Source organism: Cynocephalus volans, chromosome 2, assembly GCF_027409185.1.
Source record: "Cynocephalus volans isolate mCynVol1 chromosome 2, mCynVol1.pri, whole genome shotgun sequence".
NCBI classification, from domain to species: domain Eukaryota; kingdom Metazoa; phylum Chordata; class Mammalia; order Dermoptera; family Cynocephalidae; genus Cynocephalus; species Cynocephalus volans.
Window position 1 is genome coordinate 15,121,401 of NC_084461.1, and position 17,616 is coordinate 15,139,016.

The window sequence follows — 17,616 nt, forward strand, 5'->3', positions numbered from 1 at the left end:
AAACATTTGATAAAAATATATTTAAAACAAGCAAGAAAAAATAGTTTTGGCCTTAAGGATAACTTTCATCATTCTTTTTAACCAAGTAGAGATAAATCATATGTCTAATGATTTCAAGTACCAACTTATAAAAGATGCGACAAATCAGAAAGCAAAGAACAAGAGGACTGTTTTTGTCAGAAAAATGTATTTGCAATTCAAATGTTCATATAAAAAGCATAAATTCTAAAAAGTTCATAGATGTGTGTTTTTAGAAGTGCTCTGGTTTCACCTTTCATTGCAATTACATTCCAAAATGTGCAGGATGGTCCACACTGCATCATCTTAACGCTTTTGTCACACTGAAGTCACTCTCATCACAACCTCCCCCGAGCTGTTCTCTTCTGACAGATCTTCATGTGGCCTCATTCGATTGAACAGATGAAATAACACGTAGCCACACTGAAACCTGGGTGAGGTTAACTGTGTTGGGTGGACCAAGTTTCTGTTCCGCAGAGCCGTCAATGGCAACCATAAAGTTCTACTTGTGGAAGACTCTCCGCGGCTACTTTCTTCGATGTCCGTGGCTTTGTCATAATTTAATACATCCCAGTGCAAATTAACAGCTCGCCAGCGCTTAAACACTCTGTAAACTGCAGCTCCTTCATGGACAATGAGACCTAAGATTTGAAGGGGAAAAAAAGAAAAAAGACTGGTGATAAGCAAAGGTTGGCAATGTTATTTTGTATACAAGTAAGGAATTCAAGAAATAGTCAATTCTCTGTTATTCATCATCATCAAAAAATACAGCATTCTGACTACTCAAATATTACAGCTAACTTAACAAGCTCATCATACAGGAATAACCAATATTCAAAGAATAAGAATACACTAAGATGTAGAGTTAAGCTATCATAGGTGTAATTTACTTGCTCCGTCGTGACTCAGAATATATGCCTTGGGCATTTACATTGCCTTCGGAGAATCATTAGGTTCATTTGTTGATTCAACTTAGATAAGTATATATGGGTGCCCACTGTGTGCCAAACAATGTGTTAGGGGTTTGGACCCAGCTGGCGATTTAATTTGGAAAAGAAACATTAAAGTCACTACCATCTCCTCAGTTTCTAAAACAACACCTGAGACACAGTAGATGTGACATAATTTTTGTTATTTGTACTCTCCTCAACAATTCAACAAAAACTTATTGAACACCTACTTGAGAGTTTTACGCACATTATCTCTAGTTCTCACCTCAGTCTTATGAAAGCAAGTACTAGAATTTCTCCCATTTTACAAACAAGGAAACCAAGCCAGGGAATGTTTCGAAACTTGCTGAAGAGCACGATACTACAGTAGCAGTGGTGAGGCAGGATTCCAAACAAGGCAGGCTGGTTCCAGAGTCCTTGCTCTTCACTGCTATAAAGTGAATCTAAATTCACTTTATAAACAAGGTAATACTAAAAACTCAGGGAACCCTAAACTGGCAGACCATAAGTCACATATAGCACACTGGTTCATGGAGCTGTCTCCGCTGCCCACCCAGATCCACCACACACCCTGCACTTTTCACAGGTCTACATTTCAGTGTATGGTCCAAAAGCTTTTGAATTTGTGACCCCTCACAGAAAATGAGCCCATGGGGAGGTCCCTTAGAAACAGAAGTAAGGAAGCAATTCTTCTCTTTGAGGAGGTTGACATTCCATTGAAAGTCAGTGGACAGACCAATGAAGAGTCTTTTTGTAGATGGAGTATGACATGTAAGCAGAGCAGGTCAGTTGGCCCAACCACTATTTAATGATGAATTTGAAGAAGAGCAAATCCTACCTCCTAGCATTTAGACCCTTGGGTATATGCCCTAGAGAAACTCTCACCAATGTGAACAGGAAGCATGTTCAAAAATGTTTATTGCACTATTGTTTGTATTTGAGAAAAAAATCACAAGCAATCTCGACGTCCATTCTCAGAAGAATGGATAAATTGTGCTATGTGGATCCAATGGACTATAGCAATGAAACAGAAGGGAATAAATTCATATGTGCTAACATGGTTAAGCCTGAAAACCATAATGAAAATCCCAAGGCCACAATGACAAAATAAAACTCTCAGAAAGAGATTATTGGAGTGAGGAAATATTATACACTTTTATAGATACACATATATATGGTAACCATATAAAAGCAAGCATAAATTCATGATCGTGGGGAGGGAAGGAAAGAACGGAGACTGGGGGAGGGCTTCAAAGGGGGCTTTCCACAAGCCCTCAAGTGTTGCGTTTCTTAAACCGGGCAGTGGGGATATAGACGTTCAACAGAATATTGTTTTTTGGTGCCTGGATTAATCTAAAATGGACGGAGAAAATTGAGGGAGACAATAAGAAGTTTGCCACATTGTAGAGAAGAGCAGAGTGGTGGCAGTAAGGGGAGTACAGAGGGACAAAGAAATAAACTCAGAGGAAAAGCTGGCAGGAATTGTAATCAAACAAAGGGGAAAAAGATCAGGGTCCCATATATTTAAGGTTGGAGGGATGGGTGATTAAAAGGATGCTAGTAACCTTCACAGAGGTATAATGAATAAGGAGTTTTAGCATGTTTTTATGTGGGAGATTATTTCATTTTTTGTCAACTAAAAAAATGCCAGGTAGTAGATGGAGACACCCAGTCCTTGAAAAATCACAGCTACCTGATATGTGAATTTAAGTTTCACATCACTCCCTTTCCAGGAGATAAACTTCTGATACATGTGACTTAGAAATATTCCAGGAATACTAACATAGGTCACTAAAAAATGCATGTGGTCTAATAAGTAAAAATGTCCTGAGCCCAATAATTGTACACCACCAAGATAATGAGGGGAAATACAAACTTCTGTAGTCATAACTTCACATGATTGTCTTGATCAACTTCTTTTTCCAAAGAAATAATCACAAGTTGACCCAAGTGACCAGTTGTTTTCAGCAAACAGCCAGAAGTAGAAGTCAAGACTTCTAATTTTTAACTGGTGATCTTATTACTAGCTTTCTGAATTTTTCCATGGCCAATGATTTACCCTTTCTGGTTCTATCTTTCATCCTTAAAATCCAATTGAAATACCTAATCTTTATATTCAGTAGGATAATATGAAGATAAATTGGAATTCGTCAACTATAAAGCACTCAGATTTCCTCTGAGATAGTAACTGCACAAATACAGAACTTTATTATTAATTAAAAAATCAATAGCAAATCTATGTGGTGAGGAACATTCATTCGCACTAATCACAAAACAATTACAGCCTGAGACAGGTTCATTCTGGGTAAGTGTGGTGATGGGGGATGTGGGTGGCTGCTTTAACAGGGAAAACCACTCATTTCACGGGATCCTATTCTTTTTTATTGATTTTCTTTGAGAGGCCAGAAATCAGATCATTTACTAGAGCTTAAAGTCACTTTCTGGGAATAAATTCCTGGTAGCTCTAAATGCATAAATCTATCCAATGTGCAGAAATAAATCCCACGGGTCTTTACAGTACATTTTGAACAGAATTTAAAGAAAGAGAACTACTTAAAGTTTTCATCAAGACCTAATCCTCCCAAATTTCTAGCTTCATGGGCTGCTTCTTAATTGCATTGTTATAAATGCTGTTTAGATTTTGTTTTAATCCCCAGGAGCATTCAGAATTACTCCTCACCCTCTGGAAGCTTAAATTTTACTGAAATACAATGAACCTGATTATGCCCCCAAGATTGTTCTCTGTAATGTGCGTTTTTCCTCTTTTTTAAATGTTCTGGAGTTGTGGCAAATGCCTACTGTACTAGTGGTAAGATATGACTATAATGATATTAAAGCCAGGGGTGAGAATTCATCCAACTCTAGTTTATTGTGTTGAAAATCCAGATTCTGAAAATCATACTGATATGCTTTCTTACTGATAATAAAAATGAATTTGTCACCTTGACATCTCAGGTCATATGAGAACAGCCTTGGATTTACTTTTCATCTGAGTCGCTAAGCCTGAAGGCAAAAGCAATGATAATTTCTATAAAATGTAAATGAAAATGAAATATTTTAGGATACTTGCTACATTATTAACAGCATGGATATCAACAAAGTGTGATTCCTGGGAATTTGGGGTTTTGAGAGTTGAGGAATGTGTGTGTGCGTGTGTGTATGTGTGTGGCTGGTCAATTAGTTTTTGTAATTTTTTTTACTGGTAACATTTAATTGGAGCATGCCCTTATTGGTATGCAAAGGAACGTTTTTGAAAAACAAAGCAGGCCTAAATAGTTTCTGAAATAAAAAAGCTTTTATCTAAATAAAATATATTCCAAATTTTGAGGTGGTGTGTAGCTGAAATTCTTTATGGTAATAGAATATGAGGTAAGCACCCAAAGAAATGATGGGAAAGACTCACTATCAAGGTACACATGGTCACATGCTTTCACACTCATGGGTGCATGCACACACCATTGCTCTGTGTTTACTTCAACCTCTGAAGTGCTGTAATTAACAGAGACTTGCAACATTTGTGGTAAAACAAAAATTGTATGTGATATTAAGTACCAAACCACTGGTCAAACAATTTTATTTCTTGTGTTGCCTGTCTCAGCTTTTGTTTGGATACTTCTGGTAGTTTTTCAAATTTCTAAACTAACCTTATATCAAGAAGGATCTATTTTGTGTCAAGTGCTGCACTAAGAGCTTTATAGATGTGATTTTCATTTAATCCTGGCAGTGACTCTACAAATAGGTACTGTTATTGAACAATTTTACAGTTGAGAAAGTTGAGACCTGGAGAGATTTAATAATTTGTCCAGCATTGTGAAGATATAAGAATCAGAGCTGGGATTGAAACCCAAATCTGTCGAAACATAAACTTTGAGTACTGCAGTCCTATCCATGCTAAATTTCTGGTGTATGTCAGAGTCTTCCAGTTATCGAATTAATATAGACTGTGTATTCATTTCCCCCAAATTCATATGTTGAAGCCCTAATTCCCAGTGTGATAGTATTTGGAGATGAGGCCTTTGGGAGGTAATTAGGGTTAGATAAGGTCATGGGGACAGGGCCCTCATGATGGGATTATCATCCTTATTAAAAAAAAAAAAAGGAGACATGAGATCCTTTTTTCTCTTTCTCCACATGCACACACACACACCCAGATATGGCCATGTGAAGGCATGAGAAGACAGCTCTCCAAACCAGGAAGAGCATCCTCACCAGACACCAAATATACCAACACCTCGGACTTCCCTGCCTCCAGAACTGTGAGAAATAAATGTTTACTGTTTAAGCTACCCAGTCTGTGGTGTTTTCTATAGCAGCCTGAACTGAGGAAAACAGACCTTATCAAAACTACATCTCTCTCACCGAAAATACGAGTAAATTAAGTCCTAGAGGCTGTGACTTGAGCAAAGTTATGCAATTAATTGTCATCTTTAATATGCTTGTGTGTCACTGACACTGTTATATCTGTAGGAATGACAAGAAAACAGCCTCCTCCCCTCCCCACCCACAGGAGAGAAAAGGACTGGGGAGCCTTATGTGAAGACGAGATAACGCCATCAGCAGTGAGAGCTTCATCTGGTAAAGCTACACTCCCTGCCCTCCCCTCCCCAGCTTTCCCAGGAAATGCAAGCCCCTGATGAAGCAGCAAAGAAACACAGGGTAAAGTTCTATGTGTTGTTCAATCACAATGACCCTTAGGCAAGCTAAAGAACTCACTACTCACAGCAGGTATCTGGCCAGAGAAAGCTCTTGACTGGGAAAACGCCGAAGATTTCCAGGTCAAATTTCCCCTTTCTCCCTTGCCAAGATTCTTCTCTCTCTCTCCCCCCATCTCCTTCTGTCTCTGTTATAGGAACACACACGCACGCGCGCACACACACACACACGCACACACACACACGCACACACACACACGCACAAGGATACTTCAAAAAGTTCATGGAAGGATTCATATTATCTTTTAATTCTATTTTTCCGTGAACTTTTTGAAGTATCCTCATCTATGTATCCAAACTCTGTAAATATGACTGCATATCATATTTTCTTTCTGACAAGTCATTGTGTGCTGGAAGCAGAGTTGGGATGCTGGGTGCTGTTTAATCCTGTGTGCTAAAGGAGCAGTTTAGAGCCCATCTCATACAGGCCCACTTTTGACTCCTTAATTTCCCCTACTCCCTGGTGAAGGCCAGAACATGGTTGTTCCAAAGAGGATTAACCAAACCAGACTGTGGTATGGACCCAGTGTTGTGGTAACATTTGCTAGACTGTAATAAAATGTATCAATCCTCCTGGCACCATTTTCCAACCTATCTCAAACCTAAATACGCAACAGTTTTGGAAACTTAGATGAATGTAGACGAAATCACTTTGAAAGTTGTGCCCCACCGCCATCAATCACTGAATCTTGTTAATATGAGTCTAGAAGGAATACCGTCATTTATGGTTATTTCTGTATTTACTGAATGTCTTCTGTTGGACTCAGCTGTATATGAAGCTTAATGGCAAAAAAAAAAAATTCAAAATGATAAATGAAGAGATGAAGATTGAAAGATAATACATATATCACAAAAGTCAGTAAGCAAAGTTATCATAAATTGATATCCTAAAACTCTGGGAACTACAATGTCCTAATTACAAATGGGACTTTTGTAAATACTTATCTCCAATGTTGTCCATACGGGAACAAATAATGTAAAGAAACAGCCCACATAAAATGCACTTACATTCATAAAAGATGTGTTAGTTCTTCCATTGTTGAATATAAATAGTATAGAGCTTTGCTCCTCTCAGAACTGCCTAGAACCAGGTAGAATTTCACAGAACCAGGTTGAGAATGTCATGCTGGTCATGAGATCTTACAGCTCAAGGGCTCAACCACAGGGTCATCATTACCACTGGTAACAAAATCTTCTGTGCAAGAAACGTGATGGGTACAACAAATTCTGATACAGACAAGGTGCAAAAACGCTGACACTAGAGGCTGGCTAATTTCCAAATACTGATGTCCAACCCACCCCACCCCTGAAGTAGACAATGGCGCACATGAAGAAATGATTATTACAATAGTGAAGACCTTAAACAATGATGGAGTTTCTCTGAGAAAAGACAAAAGAAAGTAGTGTTCTTTCTGACACAACCACTCTCTCTAACCTCCTCTCCACCACAGGAAATCTGCAGCGTCAGCCAACATGCAAAGGGCATATCTGTGCTGCATCTCCAATGCCGATGACATCACTGCCTGGGAAGAGAAAAAGTTGGCAAAACCCAATTTTGAGTGGAGTCTAACCTTTTACTAGTTGACAGCAAATGAAGCACAGCCTTTTCTGAAAGGTTCTGACAGGTTAAATTTGCTCTTGTCCTGCTCTCCCTATTTCAGTTGATGGCCACCCCTCAAGTCAATTAAACCAGAAACCAGGGAGTTCCCACAACTCCTCTCACCTCTTGCACTAAATCCTGCTAATTCTGTCCTTTTAGCAAACTTGAGCTAAAATCATAAGACAAAATTTCCTGGAAAACCCGCTTTCTGACATTTGCATGATAAGCTATTAATCACCTTCAGGATCCAAATTCTTTCATAATTTCTTCTCTGATGCACTCAGACAAAATCAGCCACTCCCTCCTCCTACCGTCTACCACTTTACACAGAAAATAACTGCACTGTCTTACGTGTTACCTGTACTGTCACAATTTGTGTCTATGCCTGTGGTTCCTAATCAGCTGTGTGCTCCCTGACAATGGGATTTACCTTTGGGTACCTGTTCCTACTTCAGTGCCCGGTGCATGGAAAGACCTCAATCAATCATTGCTAAAATGAGAGGGAGAGAGAAAGAGGAGAGAATCCACTGGAATCTAAGGATTTGACTTAATCTAGTTGTGACAGTGCTATGAAAATAGAAAAAGACCCCAATTGTTCTTTGAAATGTCAAAGCAATATTTTAAGACACCAAAGACAAACTGAGACATACAGTCCAGGACTAGATGTGAAAGGGTTTAGGGACTAGGGCCCATATTTCATGAAAGTGCACCCCCCCCCAAAAAAAAATATGAATGGAGGGCCTGGCGAGGTCAAAAGGTGTAAAATTCTTTACAAGGATATGTGTTTAGCCCCAGTAAACTGTAGCCCACTGTCTTGGTGGCGCGGGTGTCAAATGTTTGCCTGCATCAAATGACCACGAACCCAGGTACTTAGAAAATGACTGTGCCCTGGCCTAAAGCCTAAGAAGGATATGTGGATTCCTCTCTGCTATTTTCAGGCAAAATAAAATAAAAGGGAATTTGTCCATTCATTGAAGCCAGTCCATCAATCAATTTATTGATTTTTTTTATTATTATTGTTCCTTGGTAGGTAGGAGACTCTCCTGATCTTTCAGTTACTATCCTTAGAGCATATTAACGGAATATTTATCAAAAGCTGCAAACTTTATTATTCATTATAACATATATGGTATGCCAAATTTTAAAAAAATCATTAGAGAGAAGAATTGTTAAGCCATCTAAGTTTCTAACCAACAGTATCTGAGAAAAAAATTTCTATGGATATGACTTTTTCAATAAAAGAAATAAAGGAATGAGCCAATACTCTTAGAGATAATAAAGATATCCTAGTGTCCTCCTATATTTGGGAGCATGGACTAGAATCAGTTTAATATCAGTTGAATGAAATTTGAATTCTGCCTCTCAATCCACGGACAGTTGAAACATGTTGTAGCAATGGGGTAGCATCATCTATCACAGGGTCAGAAGGTCAGACAGAGCCTTGTGGACAGTGACAGTCACTAAATTTCAAATTAAAAAATATCGGGTATGATTAAATCCAACCCTTTCACTGGGGGGAATAGAATTCTGAGACCCAGAGAAGGGATGTGGCATGGCCTGCTCAAATGTCCATAGTTAGTGTCTGAGCCCAGAATCAGAGCCAGACCCTTGAGGCCTGGTCCAGTGTGCTTGTTCTGAAAGAACTCAGACCTCAGGAGCCGTCTTTGGCCTTAGCCAGTCATCACTAGGTTCTCTTCAGCCCATTGACGGCTCAGTCACCAAAAGGGACGTTACACTGACTAAGAAGTAGTTAGAATCGAAGTCTTCTTTTGGTGACACCAAAGACTTAGAAGGGTAAATTCTTTTCTGGTCTTTTTCCTAAAGGGTAGTACATTGCAACACTTGGATGGGAGATGGGAGGATTACAGCAACCCTCACAAGTTATAAAAATACAAAACTCTGCAAACCCTGATTAAATGAAAACAATATTTGGTTAAAAAAGCATATCAATGTCTATCTTCTGTGACAATCAAAGCTTTTAGGATTGGGAATTGCTTTGGTAGATTTCCATTAGTTTCCCTCAGTCTAGTGTATGTGCTAAAGCCAGATCTTAGAAAGTCACTCTTAGTGGACTTTTATAGTGGTACGTGGCAATAAATGCAACTAATTTTCTGTTTTTTCTCCAGTGGAAAACTGCCTACTGCAAACCCACTAAACATAATTTTAATAATTCTTGGAGTAAATCACACATGTATTGGTTGTTCTATTTGGGGTCTTTAAAAAGACCTAAGTTAAAATATCAGTTAAAACCTGTTTATCTTTGTGACTAGTAGTAGGCTATTTCATTTTTGTTGGCTTCATTTTTAATTTTTCTTAGATCATACAAGCAGTGGGTAAAAGTTCCAAACAGAAGCTACCACCTAAGCATGATTAAAATTTCTAACTCTTTTATTTCATTCCATGACATCTGCAAGATATTTGTAATTGAAAATATTAATGAAATTTCTAATCTGAATATAAAAATGCTCAGCCTTTAGTTTTCATAATATTCTATTCTGTGACCTAGTGAAAATATTCAAGATTGGGATGTGATTCTTTACACAGATAATTTTTATTAAGAAATTGTTTCACTCAGAATAATGGGAAGAGAGAAATGTCTTCTGGTGTGGTGTGTTCTGTGTTTTCCATTCTCCTTAGTAATGTTTCTGTAGGTTTTTGGCTGTTTTCATTTAAAATAATTGAAGACTTCACAAAATAACTACAATACTTCAAGCTTTTAAGGAAACATTTTTCTCTATTTCTGATTTAATCAGCTCTTCGCTTCTTTAAAAAATATATATATTTATTCCTTATGTCATGCCTTAGGTGTTTAAGACAGTAATTTAAGAAATACTTTTGTTTACTTGTGTGGACAACATTTTGTAAGTTAAATATTCAAGCTCAGCATATAAGAAGGGTTTTTTTAAAAATAACAAATAGAATCAACTAAGTCAAGTAAATATTCTTACACATTGTACAGAGGACTGAGAGAGACAGGGTCTGGATCCCGATCTTGGGTCCTGCTTCCAGTCCATGTGACCTTAGGGAAATTGATTCCTCTGTGCCTTAGATTTCTTATCTCTAAGATGGGAATGATAACAGTGCCGACACTTCCCAAGGTGGTTGTGAGGATTATGTGGGTAAAGTGCTTAGAATAGTGCCTGACGAATAGTAAACATTATCTTAGGTATCATAGGAATTACACTTTTTAAAAGCCTATGTCTGGTTATTTGGAAGCAGTTGAAAACATAAGTGGGCTTCACACCTGTGCTCATGTCTGTGGTTCCTGACCCCCAAGAGTTTGCCTCCCACCCCTATCTGCCCTCACGTCCTGCTTCCTCGGTGTTCTGCTTAGAAGCATTATTTAGAAGAATGATCATGTTCATATTCCCTTGAATGGGAAAGTTCTTTGCTGCAAAATAGTACAAAGCCAGGACATCCCCAAAGAGGCGGGTGTTGGTTCTGAAGCACAGTCTCCAGGATTTCAGGTTAAGGGCCGGCTCCTCTGAGCTTCCTGCATGAGGCTGTTGCTCTTCGTGATGGTTTGACCCCATTTCCACAAAAAGTATTCTCTGCTCACTTTTCCAAGTTGGCTTGGCCTCTTCATAGCCTCATTTTGGAGTGCCTAGGGATACTCTGATCTCTCTAAAATTGCTGCAAGTGTCCCCAAGTTTCAAGTGTTTGGAATTCCCATGACCTCTCTTCTGAAAAAGTCACAGGATAAAGCCACACAAAACGTACATGTGTGCACGCTCACCTACAGAATAAAGCTACGAGACAAGTGCCCTCCTGACCTCTCAGCCACTTTCCATGGTCATGGATGACTTGTCCCCTGGCTTCTGAGTTTCCTCGGTCCCCCAGACCCACACAATGTTGGAGTCCATGTGGGTGACCCAGCCATGGCCTGACGTGCATAACCCCTGCCCTGCGTAACCGCTGCCCTCCGCTTCTCCTTCTCCCCAGCCCAGGCCTGGGCCTTCCAGAAACCTTTCCAGCTGCAAGCTCCCAAGCTCTTCCACCTTCCTGCTGACAACTGCGACCTCCAGGGCTTCCCACTCCTCCACTGTGTTACTCAGGGCACCCTCTCCACCTCCTGACGACTGCATAATCGATCCTTTCCGATGTGTCTGCTTCTTCTGGCTCTGACTCCCCCGGCAGCTGAAGAGGTATGGCCCATCCTGGACCCATCCCTCACCACTGGAGGGGAAAGGCATGGCTGATCCTGCTGCTCTGTCTCCCAGCAACTGTGTAACAAAGACCCCATCTTAGCCCAGTCCTACCACTCCACCTCTCTGCACTCGCCCTTTGTCCCTACTGGGTAAAAACACAGCCCCGTGGCCGTGTAGATGGGGTCACCTGCTGTAGCCTCAGGACAGTGCTCGGTCATGCCGGGCCATGTTTCCTGTCCTCTCCTCCTGCCCTCAGCAGCTGATCATCATTCTTACCACTCTCCTCGACTCTTTCCCCCACACTGTGCCCTCTTTGTCTAAGCAGACGGCCATGCTACCTACTTGACTGAGAAACGGGGCATCTTTTGTAAGGAGTCCTGTCCCTCTAGCACATGCAGCCCCTCTGGCTGAGCCACCCTCTCCCCAGTCCTGGGCTCTGGTTGTCTGTATTCCCGAGGACATCAGGCTACCCCTTACCCTTGGACCTTCCATCTTTCTTCAAATTTCTTCAGGGTCTTTCTTCTCAGTATCTGCTCTCGTCTAACTCTACCACTAAAATAAGGAAACAAATACCTTTCTCAATTCCACATCCCCCTCTAGCATCAGCCCTCACTGAACTGTGCCTTTTGTCAGCCAAAATGCGTGAACTTATGCTCTGAGCCTCCTTCTGCCCATCCCACCCATTCTCAGCCTTCCGCACCTTACGTCTGTCTGTCCTATCCCCATATTGCTAAGTCTAGTGAATAAACGTTGGCTTTATTTCACCCACCCTTGACGTGGCAGCTGGCATGGCTGGCCACTGGCTCTTCCTCCCAGAAGTGCCCTCCTCCTGGCCACGCCCGACCCCACTCTTTTCTCCTCCGGCCGGCCATGCTTCTCTACCTGCTCTGCCTGTCTCACCCAAATCATTTCCCCTGCAGACGCTGGTTTCAACTACCAGATGTAGATCTCCAGCTCCCACCGCTATCCTGAGCTCCAGACCCTTAAGTCCAGCTGCATACTGGCCATATCCATTTGAAGTTCCCAGAAATGCTGCAAAAAGATGTTCGAAAGGCACCCATGATCTTTCTCTCCATCACCCCCTTCTGATATCCTGCGTTTCACTGACTGTCAGCCCTGTCTACCTTCTGTGATTCACACCTGATGGCCCCTCTCTCTTACCCCCCTCTATCTCCACCGTACCTCCATCAAATTGATCACCATATCTTATGATTTACCTCTTTTAATTCTAGCAGCTTCCCACCAGTCTTAATTGCAGGCCTAGCCACTTGCCTGGAAAATTATAGTATCTTTCTCGCCTTCTCCAGCGTGGCTCTCTCCAGCCTCCTCCCCTTCTAGCTTCCTCGCTATCAAAGGCCTTTCTTCAATATCAAGTGGATCAATCACATCCGACACATGACCCTTTGACCCTTTGGCCCTTCAGGGCTCCCAGAGCTTTCAGTTTGGTCTCACTCCCAGGTTCCACCCACAAGGTCCCTTTCTTACTGCTACTCCTTGACAAGTATCTTTTGCTCTTGCCACACAAGATTTCGTATGATTCCTTAAAAAATTTACACGGTTTCATGTGCTGTAATGTTTAAGCCATTGCCTCTCTCTGGGCCCCTTCTTAATTTCTGTTCTTCTTTAAAATTTAGCTCAAGATTTTCTTCGTCCCCGTAGACTTTGCTGACCCTAAGTATGATTAACCTTCCCCCATCAGTTCTCACACACATTTCTGTCCTGGCACTTTGTATGTTGTATTTTAATTGCTTATTTCCTCGGCTGTCTCCCCCCAGCAGGTGTAGAGCAGGGAGCATGTTATATTCCAGGCCTTGGCAAACCCTTCCTGTAAAGTGTGAGGTAGTAAATATTATGGACTGTGCAAACTTCTTGTAGACAGCATATAAATGAATGGATATGCCTGTGTCCCAATACAACTTTATTTATGGGCACTGAAGTTTAAATTCAATATAATTTTCACATGACATGCTATTCTTCTTCTGATGTTTTTCAACCATTTAAAAATGTAAAAACCACTCTTAGATCATGAGCTATACAAAAACCAGCTGTGGGCTGACTTTGGCCTCAGGCTGCAGTTTGCTAATGTTGTTCCATTGGTATCTCTGTCCTGTACTGTGGGCTTGGCACACGGTAAATGCACCATGCACGTTGGCTCAATAGATAACTAACCCCTCCTTGGCTAGACTGCCCCCAATTGAGCTAAAAGTGTCATACTACAAGGGATCTTGAAAAAGTTCATAAAAAGGTTCATAGTATCTTTTAACTCTATTTTCCCATAAACTCATTTGTGGAGGAGACAGAAGTCAACAATAACAATATATTTGGTCTGCTTCTCTGTTAATTATGTCCATGTTTCTCCAAAAGAGCTTGAACAAAGTCAAATAAGAGAAAGGCATTGGGTCAGAGTATTTTTTCCCCCATCAGGAGGCCTGAAGTTAATCAGCTTTGAGAGACCATTCCATGCACAGCACTGAGGGACAAGTAGTGAAAACAAGATCCTTCTATTTTATCCCAGTGTTTTGAAGGCAACAATATCACTAATAACCAACCATGATAATAATCTCCGGAGAAATCGGTAAACATCAGTAAGATTAAGCCTGTCGTTTGCACCTCCAGGGAAAAGAGGTAGTAATGGCCTACTTCTCAAAGCATATAAAGGATAAAGATTTGTTTTTCCATCAACAATTACAAATGTCCATTCTGCCTCTGTCTCCAAGGGGCCTGTCCAGATTGTGCTCATAGTGTAAAGGATCCTGCGCTGAGACTGGTGCTGGAGGCTGGACCCCTGCCTGTGTTTCAGGCTGACCGTGTTAAGTGAGACTTTTTCTAACAAAGCTGTGGCATTTCCTTGAGTGTGAAGTGCACCAAGACATTCTGAAAGCAGGAAATACCGACCTGTGCATGTAAAAGAATTCTACTCTGTTTAAGAAACGATTGCAAATGAGCCAGCAGAGCACGAGAATCCGTAACAGTCATGGAAGGATAACAGACCCGCCAGCCAGGGCACCCTCCCAGCCCAGTCCTCCACCTGGGAGGAAGTTTGGAGGGACACCCAGAGGGGCTCTGGGCAAGAGTAGAATATTCCTGTCCTCCCTGCAGAAGCAGCTGGGTGAAGATCTCCTAAGCAGGCAAATTGTGGCACTGGAGAAATACAGGTCCCCGATCAAATTATGGATCAGGAAATGGGAGCGTTTCCTGCAGCGGAGGTGGCTGGTATACTTCTATGTCTAGAGGGAAAACTACAGTGATAGAAAGATTCAAAAAGGAAGTACTGAGCTAATCAACCTTCCTGGTTATTATGCCAAAGAGAAAAAACTTTTTTCTCATGGCTTATGATTCCTGCAGGCATATCTACATGACTGCTTCCTGTGAGATTCAGAATGAGACAAATACAGCAATAACACCTCCCACAACCCACCCATCACTGCAACCCAAAGTGTCAACCACCACGGCACTTAAGCCACCTTCTGCACCTTGCTCCTTGGCTGAATGCTGACCTGTTGACTTCCAGAGCTCTGTGTTCCTGAGTGACCCCAGCAGCTCAGGCATGGTAGTGGTGGTGGAGACAGGGGTGTGTGGGGCGGGGAGTAATGAAAGGGTGAGTCTGGGCTCTCAATACTTTGTGATTAAAAAAAAAATCTACTTTACATATATGTTAAGTCTTTTTTATCAAAACTGCTGATGATTTTAAATGGGGCGGAGCTGCCCAGCTTGTGTGGACCTGAGCTGCATGAGGGGGACTGGGTGTTGGTGGCTGACAGCTGTGGTCACCACTTCCCATAGAAAATGTATCTTCAGTGTGGAGGTGGCCTGTGTCAGACCACACTGGATTCTGGTGGTCTTGGCTCTCCTTAGGGAGGTCTAGAAAAGAGCTTATTCTCCTCAGACATCCCCAAGCCCCTCTGTGTGGGACAGGGCCTACCCAAGCCCTAAAGAGTATAGTAAACATACTGATTGTTCTTTTGGTAATTTTACATACTTTACTTGGAGATATTTGTATTTTACAGCTTAAAAAAATGCTATCTATAGACAATGAGCCAAGGGCCGCATATTTTACAAACTTGACCAAGTTACTCTTTCAAGCACACTTATCTATGGTTAAAGACCCTGTCTGCCCAAGAACTTGAGGCTCTCCTATAGTCTCAAGCAACTCATTTTTTTCTGCTCTAAATTACAGCATGTTTCAACTTCCAATGCTAATCTCTGTCTAACCCTTTCCTCTTAGTAAATATGTTTTTCACCTAAAATACGGAGAGTACGGAAAACTTTATAAAGGATATAGTCTGAAAGTCATTCATATTTTGCTTGGAATGAATTTGAATCTTTTTCCTTAACAGTAGATTTACTTTCTTAATTATGCTTCGCTTAGGCTAATTGGTTTATATTCACTGAAAGCAAACCACAGGAAAGAAGATGACCTAAAAGCCTCATTTTGGGAGGAAACAACCCTGGCATTATATAGACAACTGGTCATTCTCAATGTGGGGAACTTATTTATGGTAACTGAGTTTGATTATACTGAAGTTCTTTGTCAAATTCTTCACCCCTACTCCTATAATATCACAGTTAGCAAATGTACATTTTAAGTTTCATGTCAATAAAATGTTGAATCATGTGTCACTTTTAGCTGCTGTACGTGGAGGGAAAAAAATAGCAAAGTGAAACAGTATAAGAAGCAAAAGAGAAATATTATTCTGGCTTTTTGAAGTGTAAATATATGTTTAATATAATTGATCTAAGGCCATAGGAATGTGTTACAGTTATTTATCATTCTGATGTTCTGTAATAAAATGTGAATATATTACCAACTGGTAACTTTAAATAGTTTTCTTGTGTGTGCCCAAGTAGATTTAGATAGATATATCATCAACTATAAGAAACATTTTAGAAAGGGCTATAATAATAACTATAAGAATTTACATGAATTAAAAAATTTTTCGATTCAAAATATAGGAAATATGTTGGAAAGCATGAAATTTCTACAGAAGGAACATTTTTTTCAGCACTGAGTATAATTGTTAATACAGTAAGAATATATTTTGATCTGATCCTCCTTCAAGTATATTTCAGATTATTTTTTAAAATTTTCTAATCTTTATAGCTTTCTAAAGCAAAACAGCATAAACAATCATACCTTATTTCATTATTTCAAAAGAGCCCTGAGAGAGATTTTTGGTTCCTGGTGGGTATGTCTGTGTGTGCGCGCACCTGTGTGTGTGTCCATATCTCCTACATTCTGCATGCTTGTGCTTTAATTTGAGAAATAAAATTATATGGAGAACATGCAATAACAGAATCACTACTTCAGCCACAGAGCCAAGTGACAGAGTAAGGTTATTTTTCTTACAGCAATTTCAAGGAGCACTTTCTACATTAAAAAGAAACAGATTGGGAAATGAAATCCACTTAGTGTTACGAGTGTAACAGATAGAAGAAACTGACCCCAGACCTCCTATGTGTGCTGGAGAATGCAGGGTTTTTGAAAGGCAATGATCTCTGATCTCGACCACTCCTGCTGGAGTTCATCTTCAGCAAGAAAAAGTGGGAGTATTTACAGAGCAGACCAGGTCTGTCCCTGTATAATCCCTCCCAGGTGTCCCAAAAGACACCAGGCAGAAGGAGCTGCAGATTAGCATGACCCAGTGTGGCCCTTCCTACTTTCTTAAATAAGAGTGCCGCCCTACAAACTTAAATAGCTACAGAATTGATTATAAAAAAATCTCTCTAATAGTGTTAACTATAGTTAAAACCACCAACTAAAATGTCAAAAAGGTGATGATATCCACGGCTGGCAAGGTGTGGGCAAACAGGAATTCTCATATATCTGGGGGGAGTATAAATTTGTAAAGCCTTTTAAGAGGGCAATTTAAAAGGACTTATCAAAATTTAACACATGCTTATTGCTCAACCCAGACTTTGTACTTCTCAAAAGCTTGCCAACCAAAACACTCATATGAAAGGATGTCCTTTGCAGGGATGTCCCTAATGGCAAAGATTGGTAACAACCTAAACATCCTTCAGGAGAAGAAAGGTTAAATAAACTGTTGTACACCTGTTCTAACAGGAAAAGTTCTCCAGACCATATTGTTGAATGAAAAAGACTATTTTCTCAACAGCATGTACAGTCTGATCCCATTTATATGAAAAATACAATACGTAAGAATCTTACCTATATACACGTAAACCTA

At 40.5% G+C, this 17,616-nt stretch overlaps 1 protein-coding gene across 1 annotated transcript in view; it reads right to left on the reverse strand.

Annotated features, from left to right (window-relative positions):
• Positions 1 to 336: 336 nt before the first annotated feature.
• The window catches only part of MARCHF11 (membrane associated ring-CH-type finger 11), a 112,402-nt gene continuing 95,122 nt past the window's right edge, over positions 337 to 17,616 (reverse strand). Inside the window, exon 4 of the mRNA XM_063082945.1 lies at positions 337 to 659. Coding sequence (XP_062939015.1) covers positions 337 to 659 — 323 coding nt within the window. The remainder of the gene's footprint in view (positions 660 to 17,616) is intronic.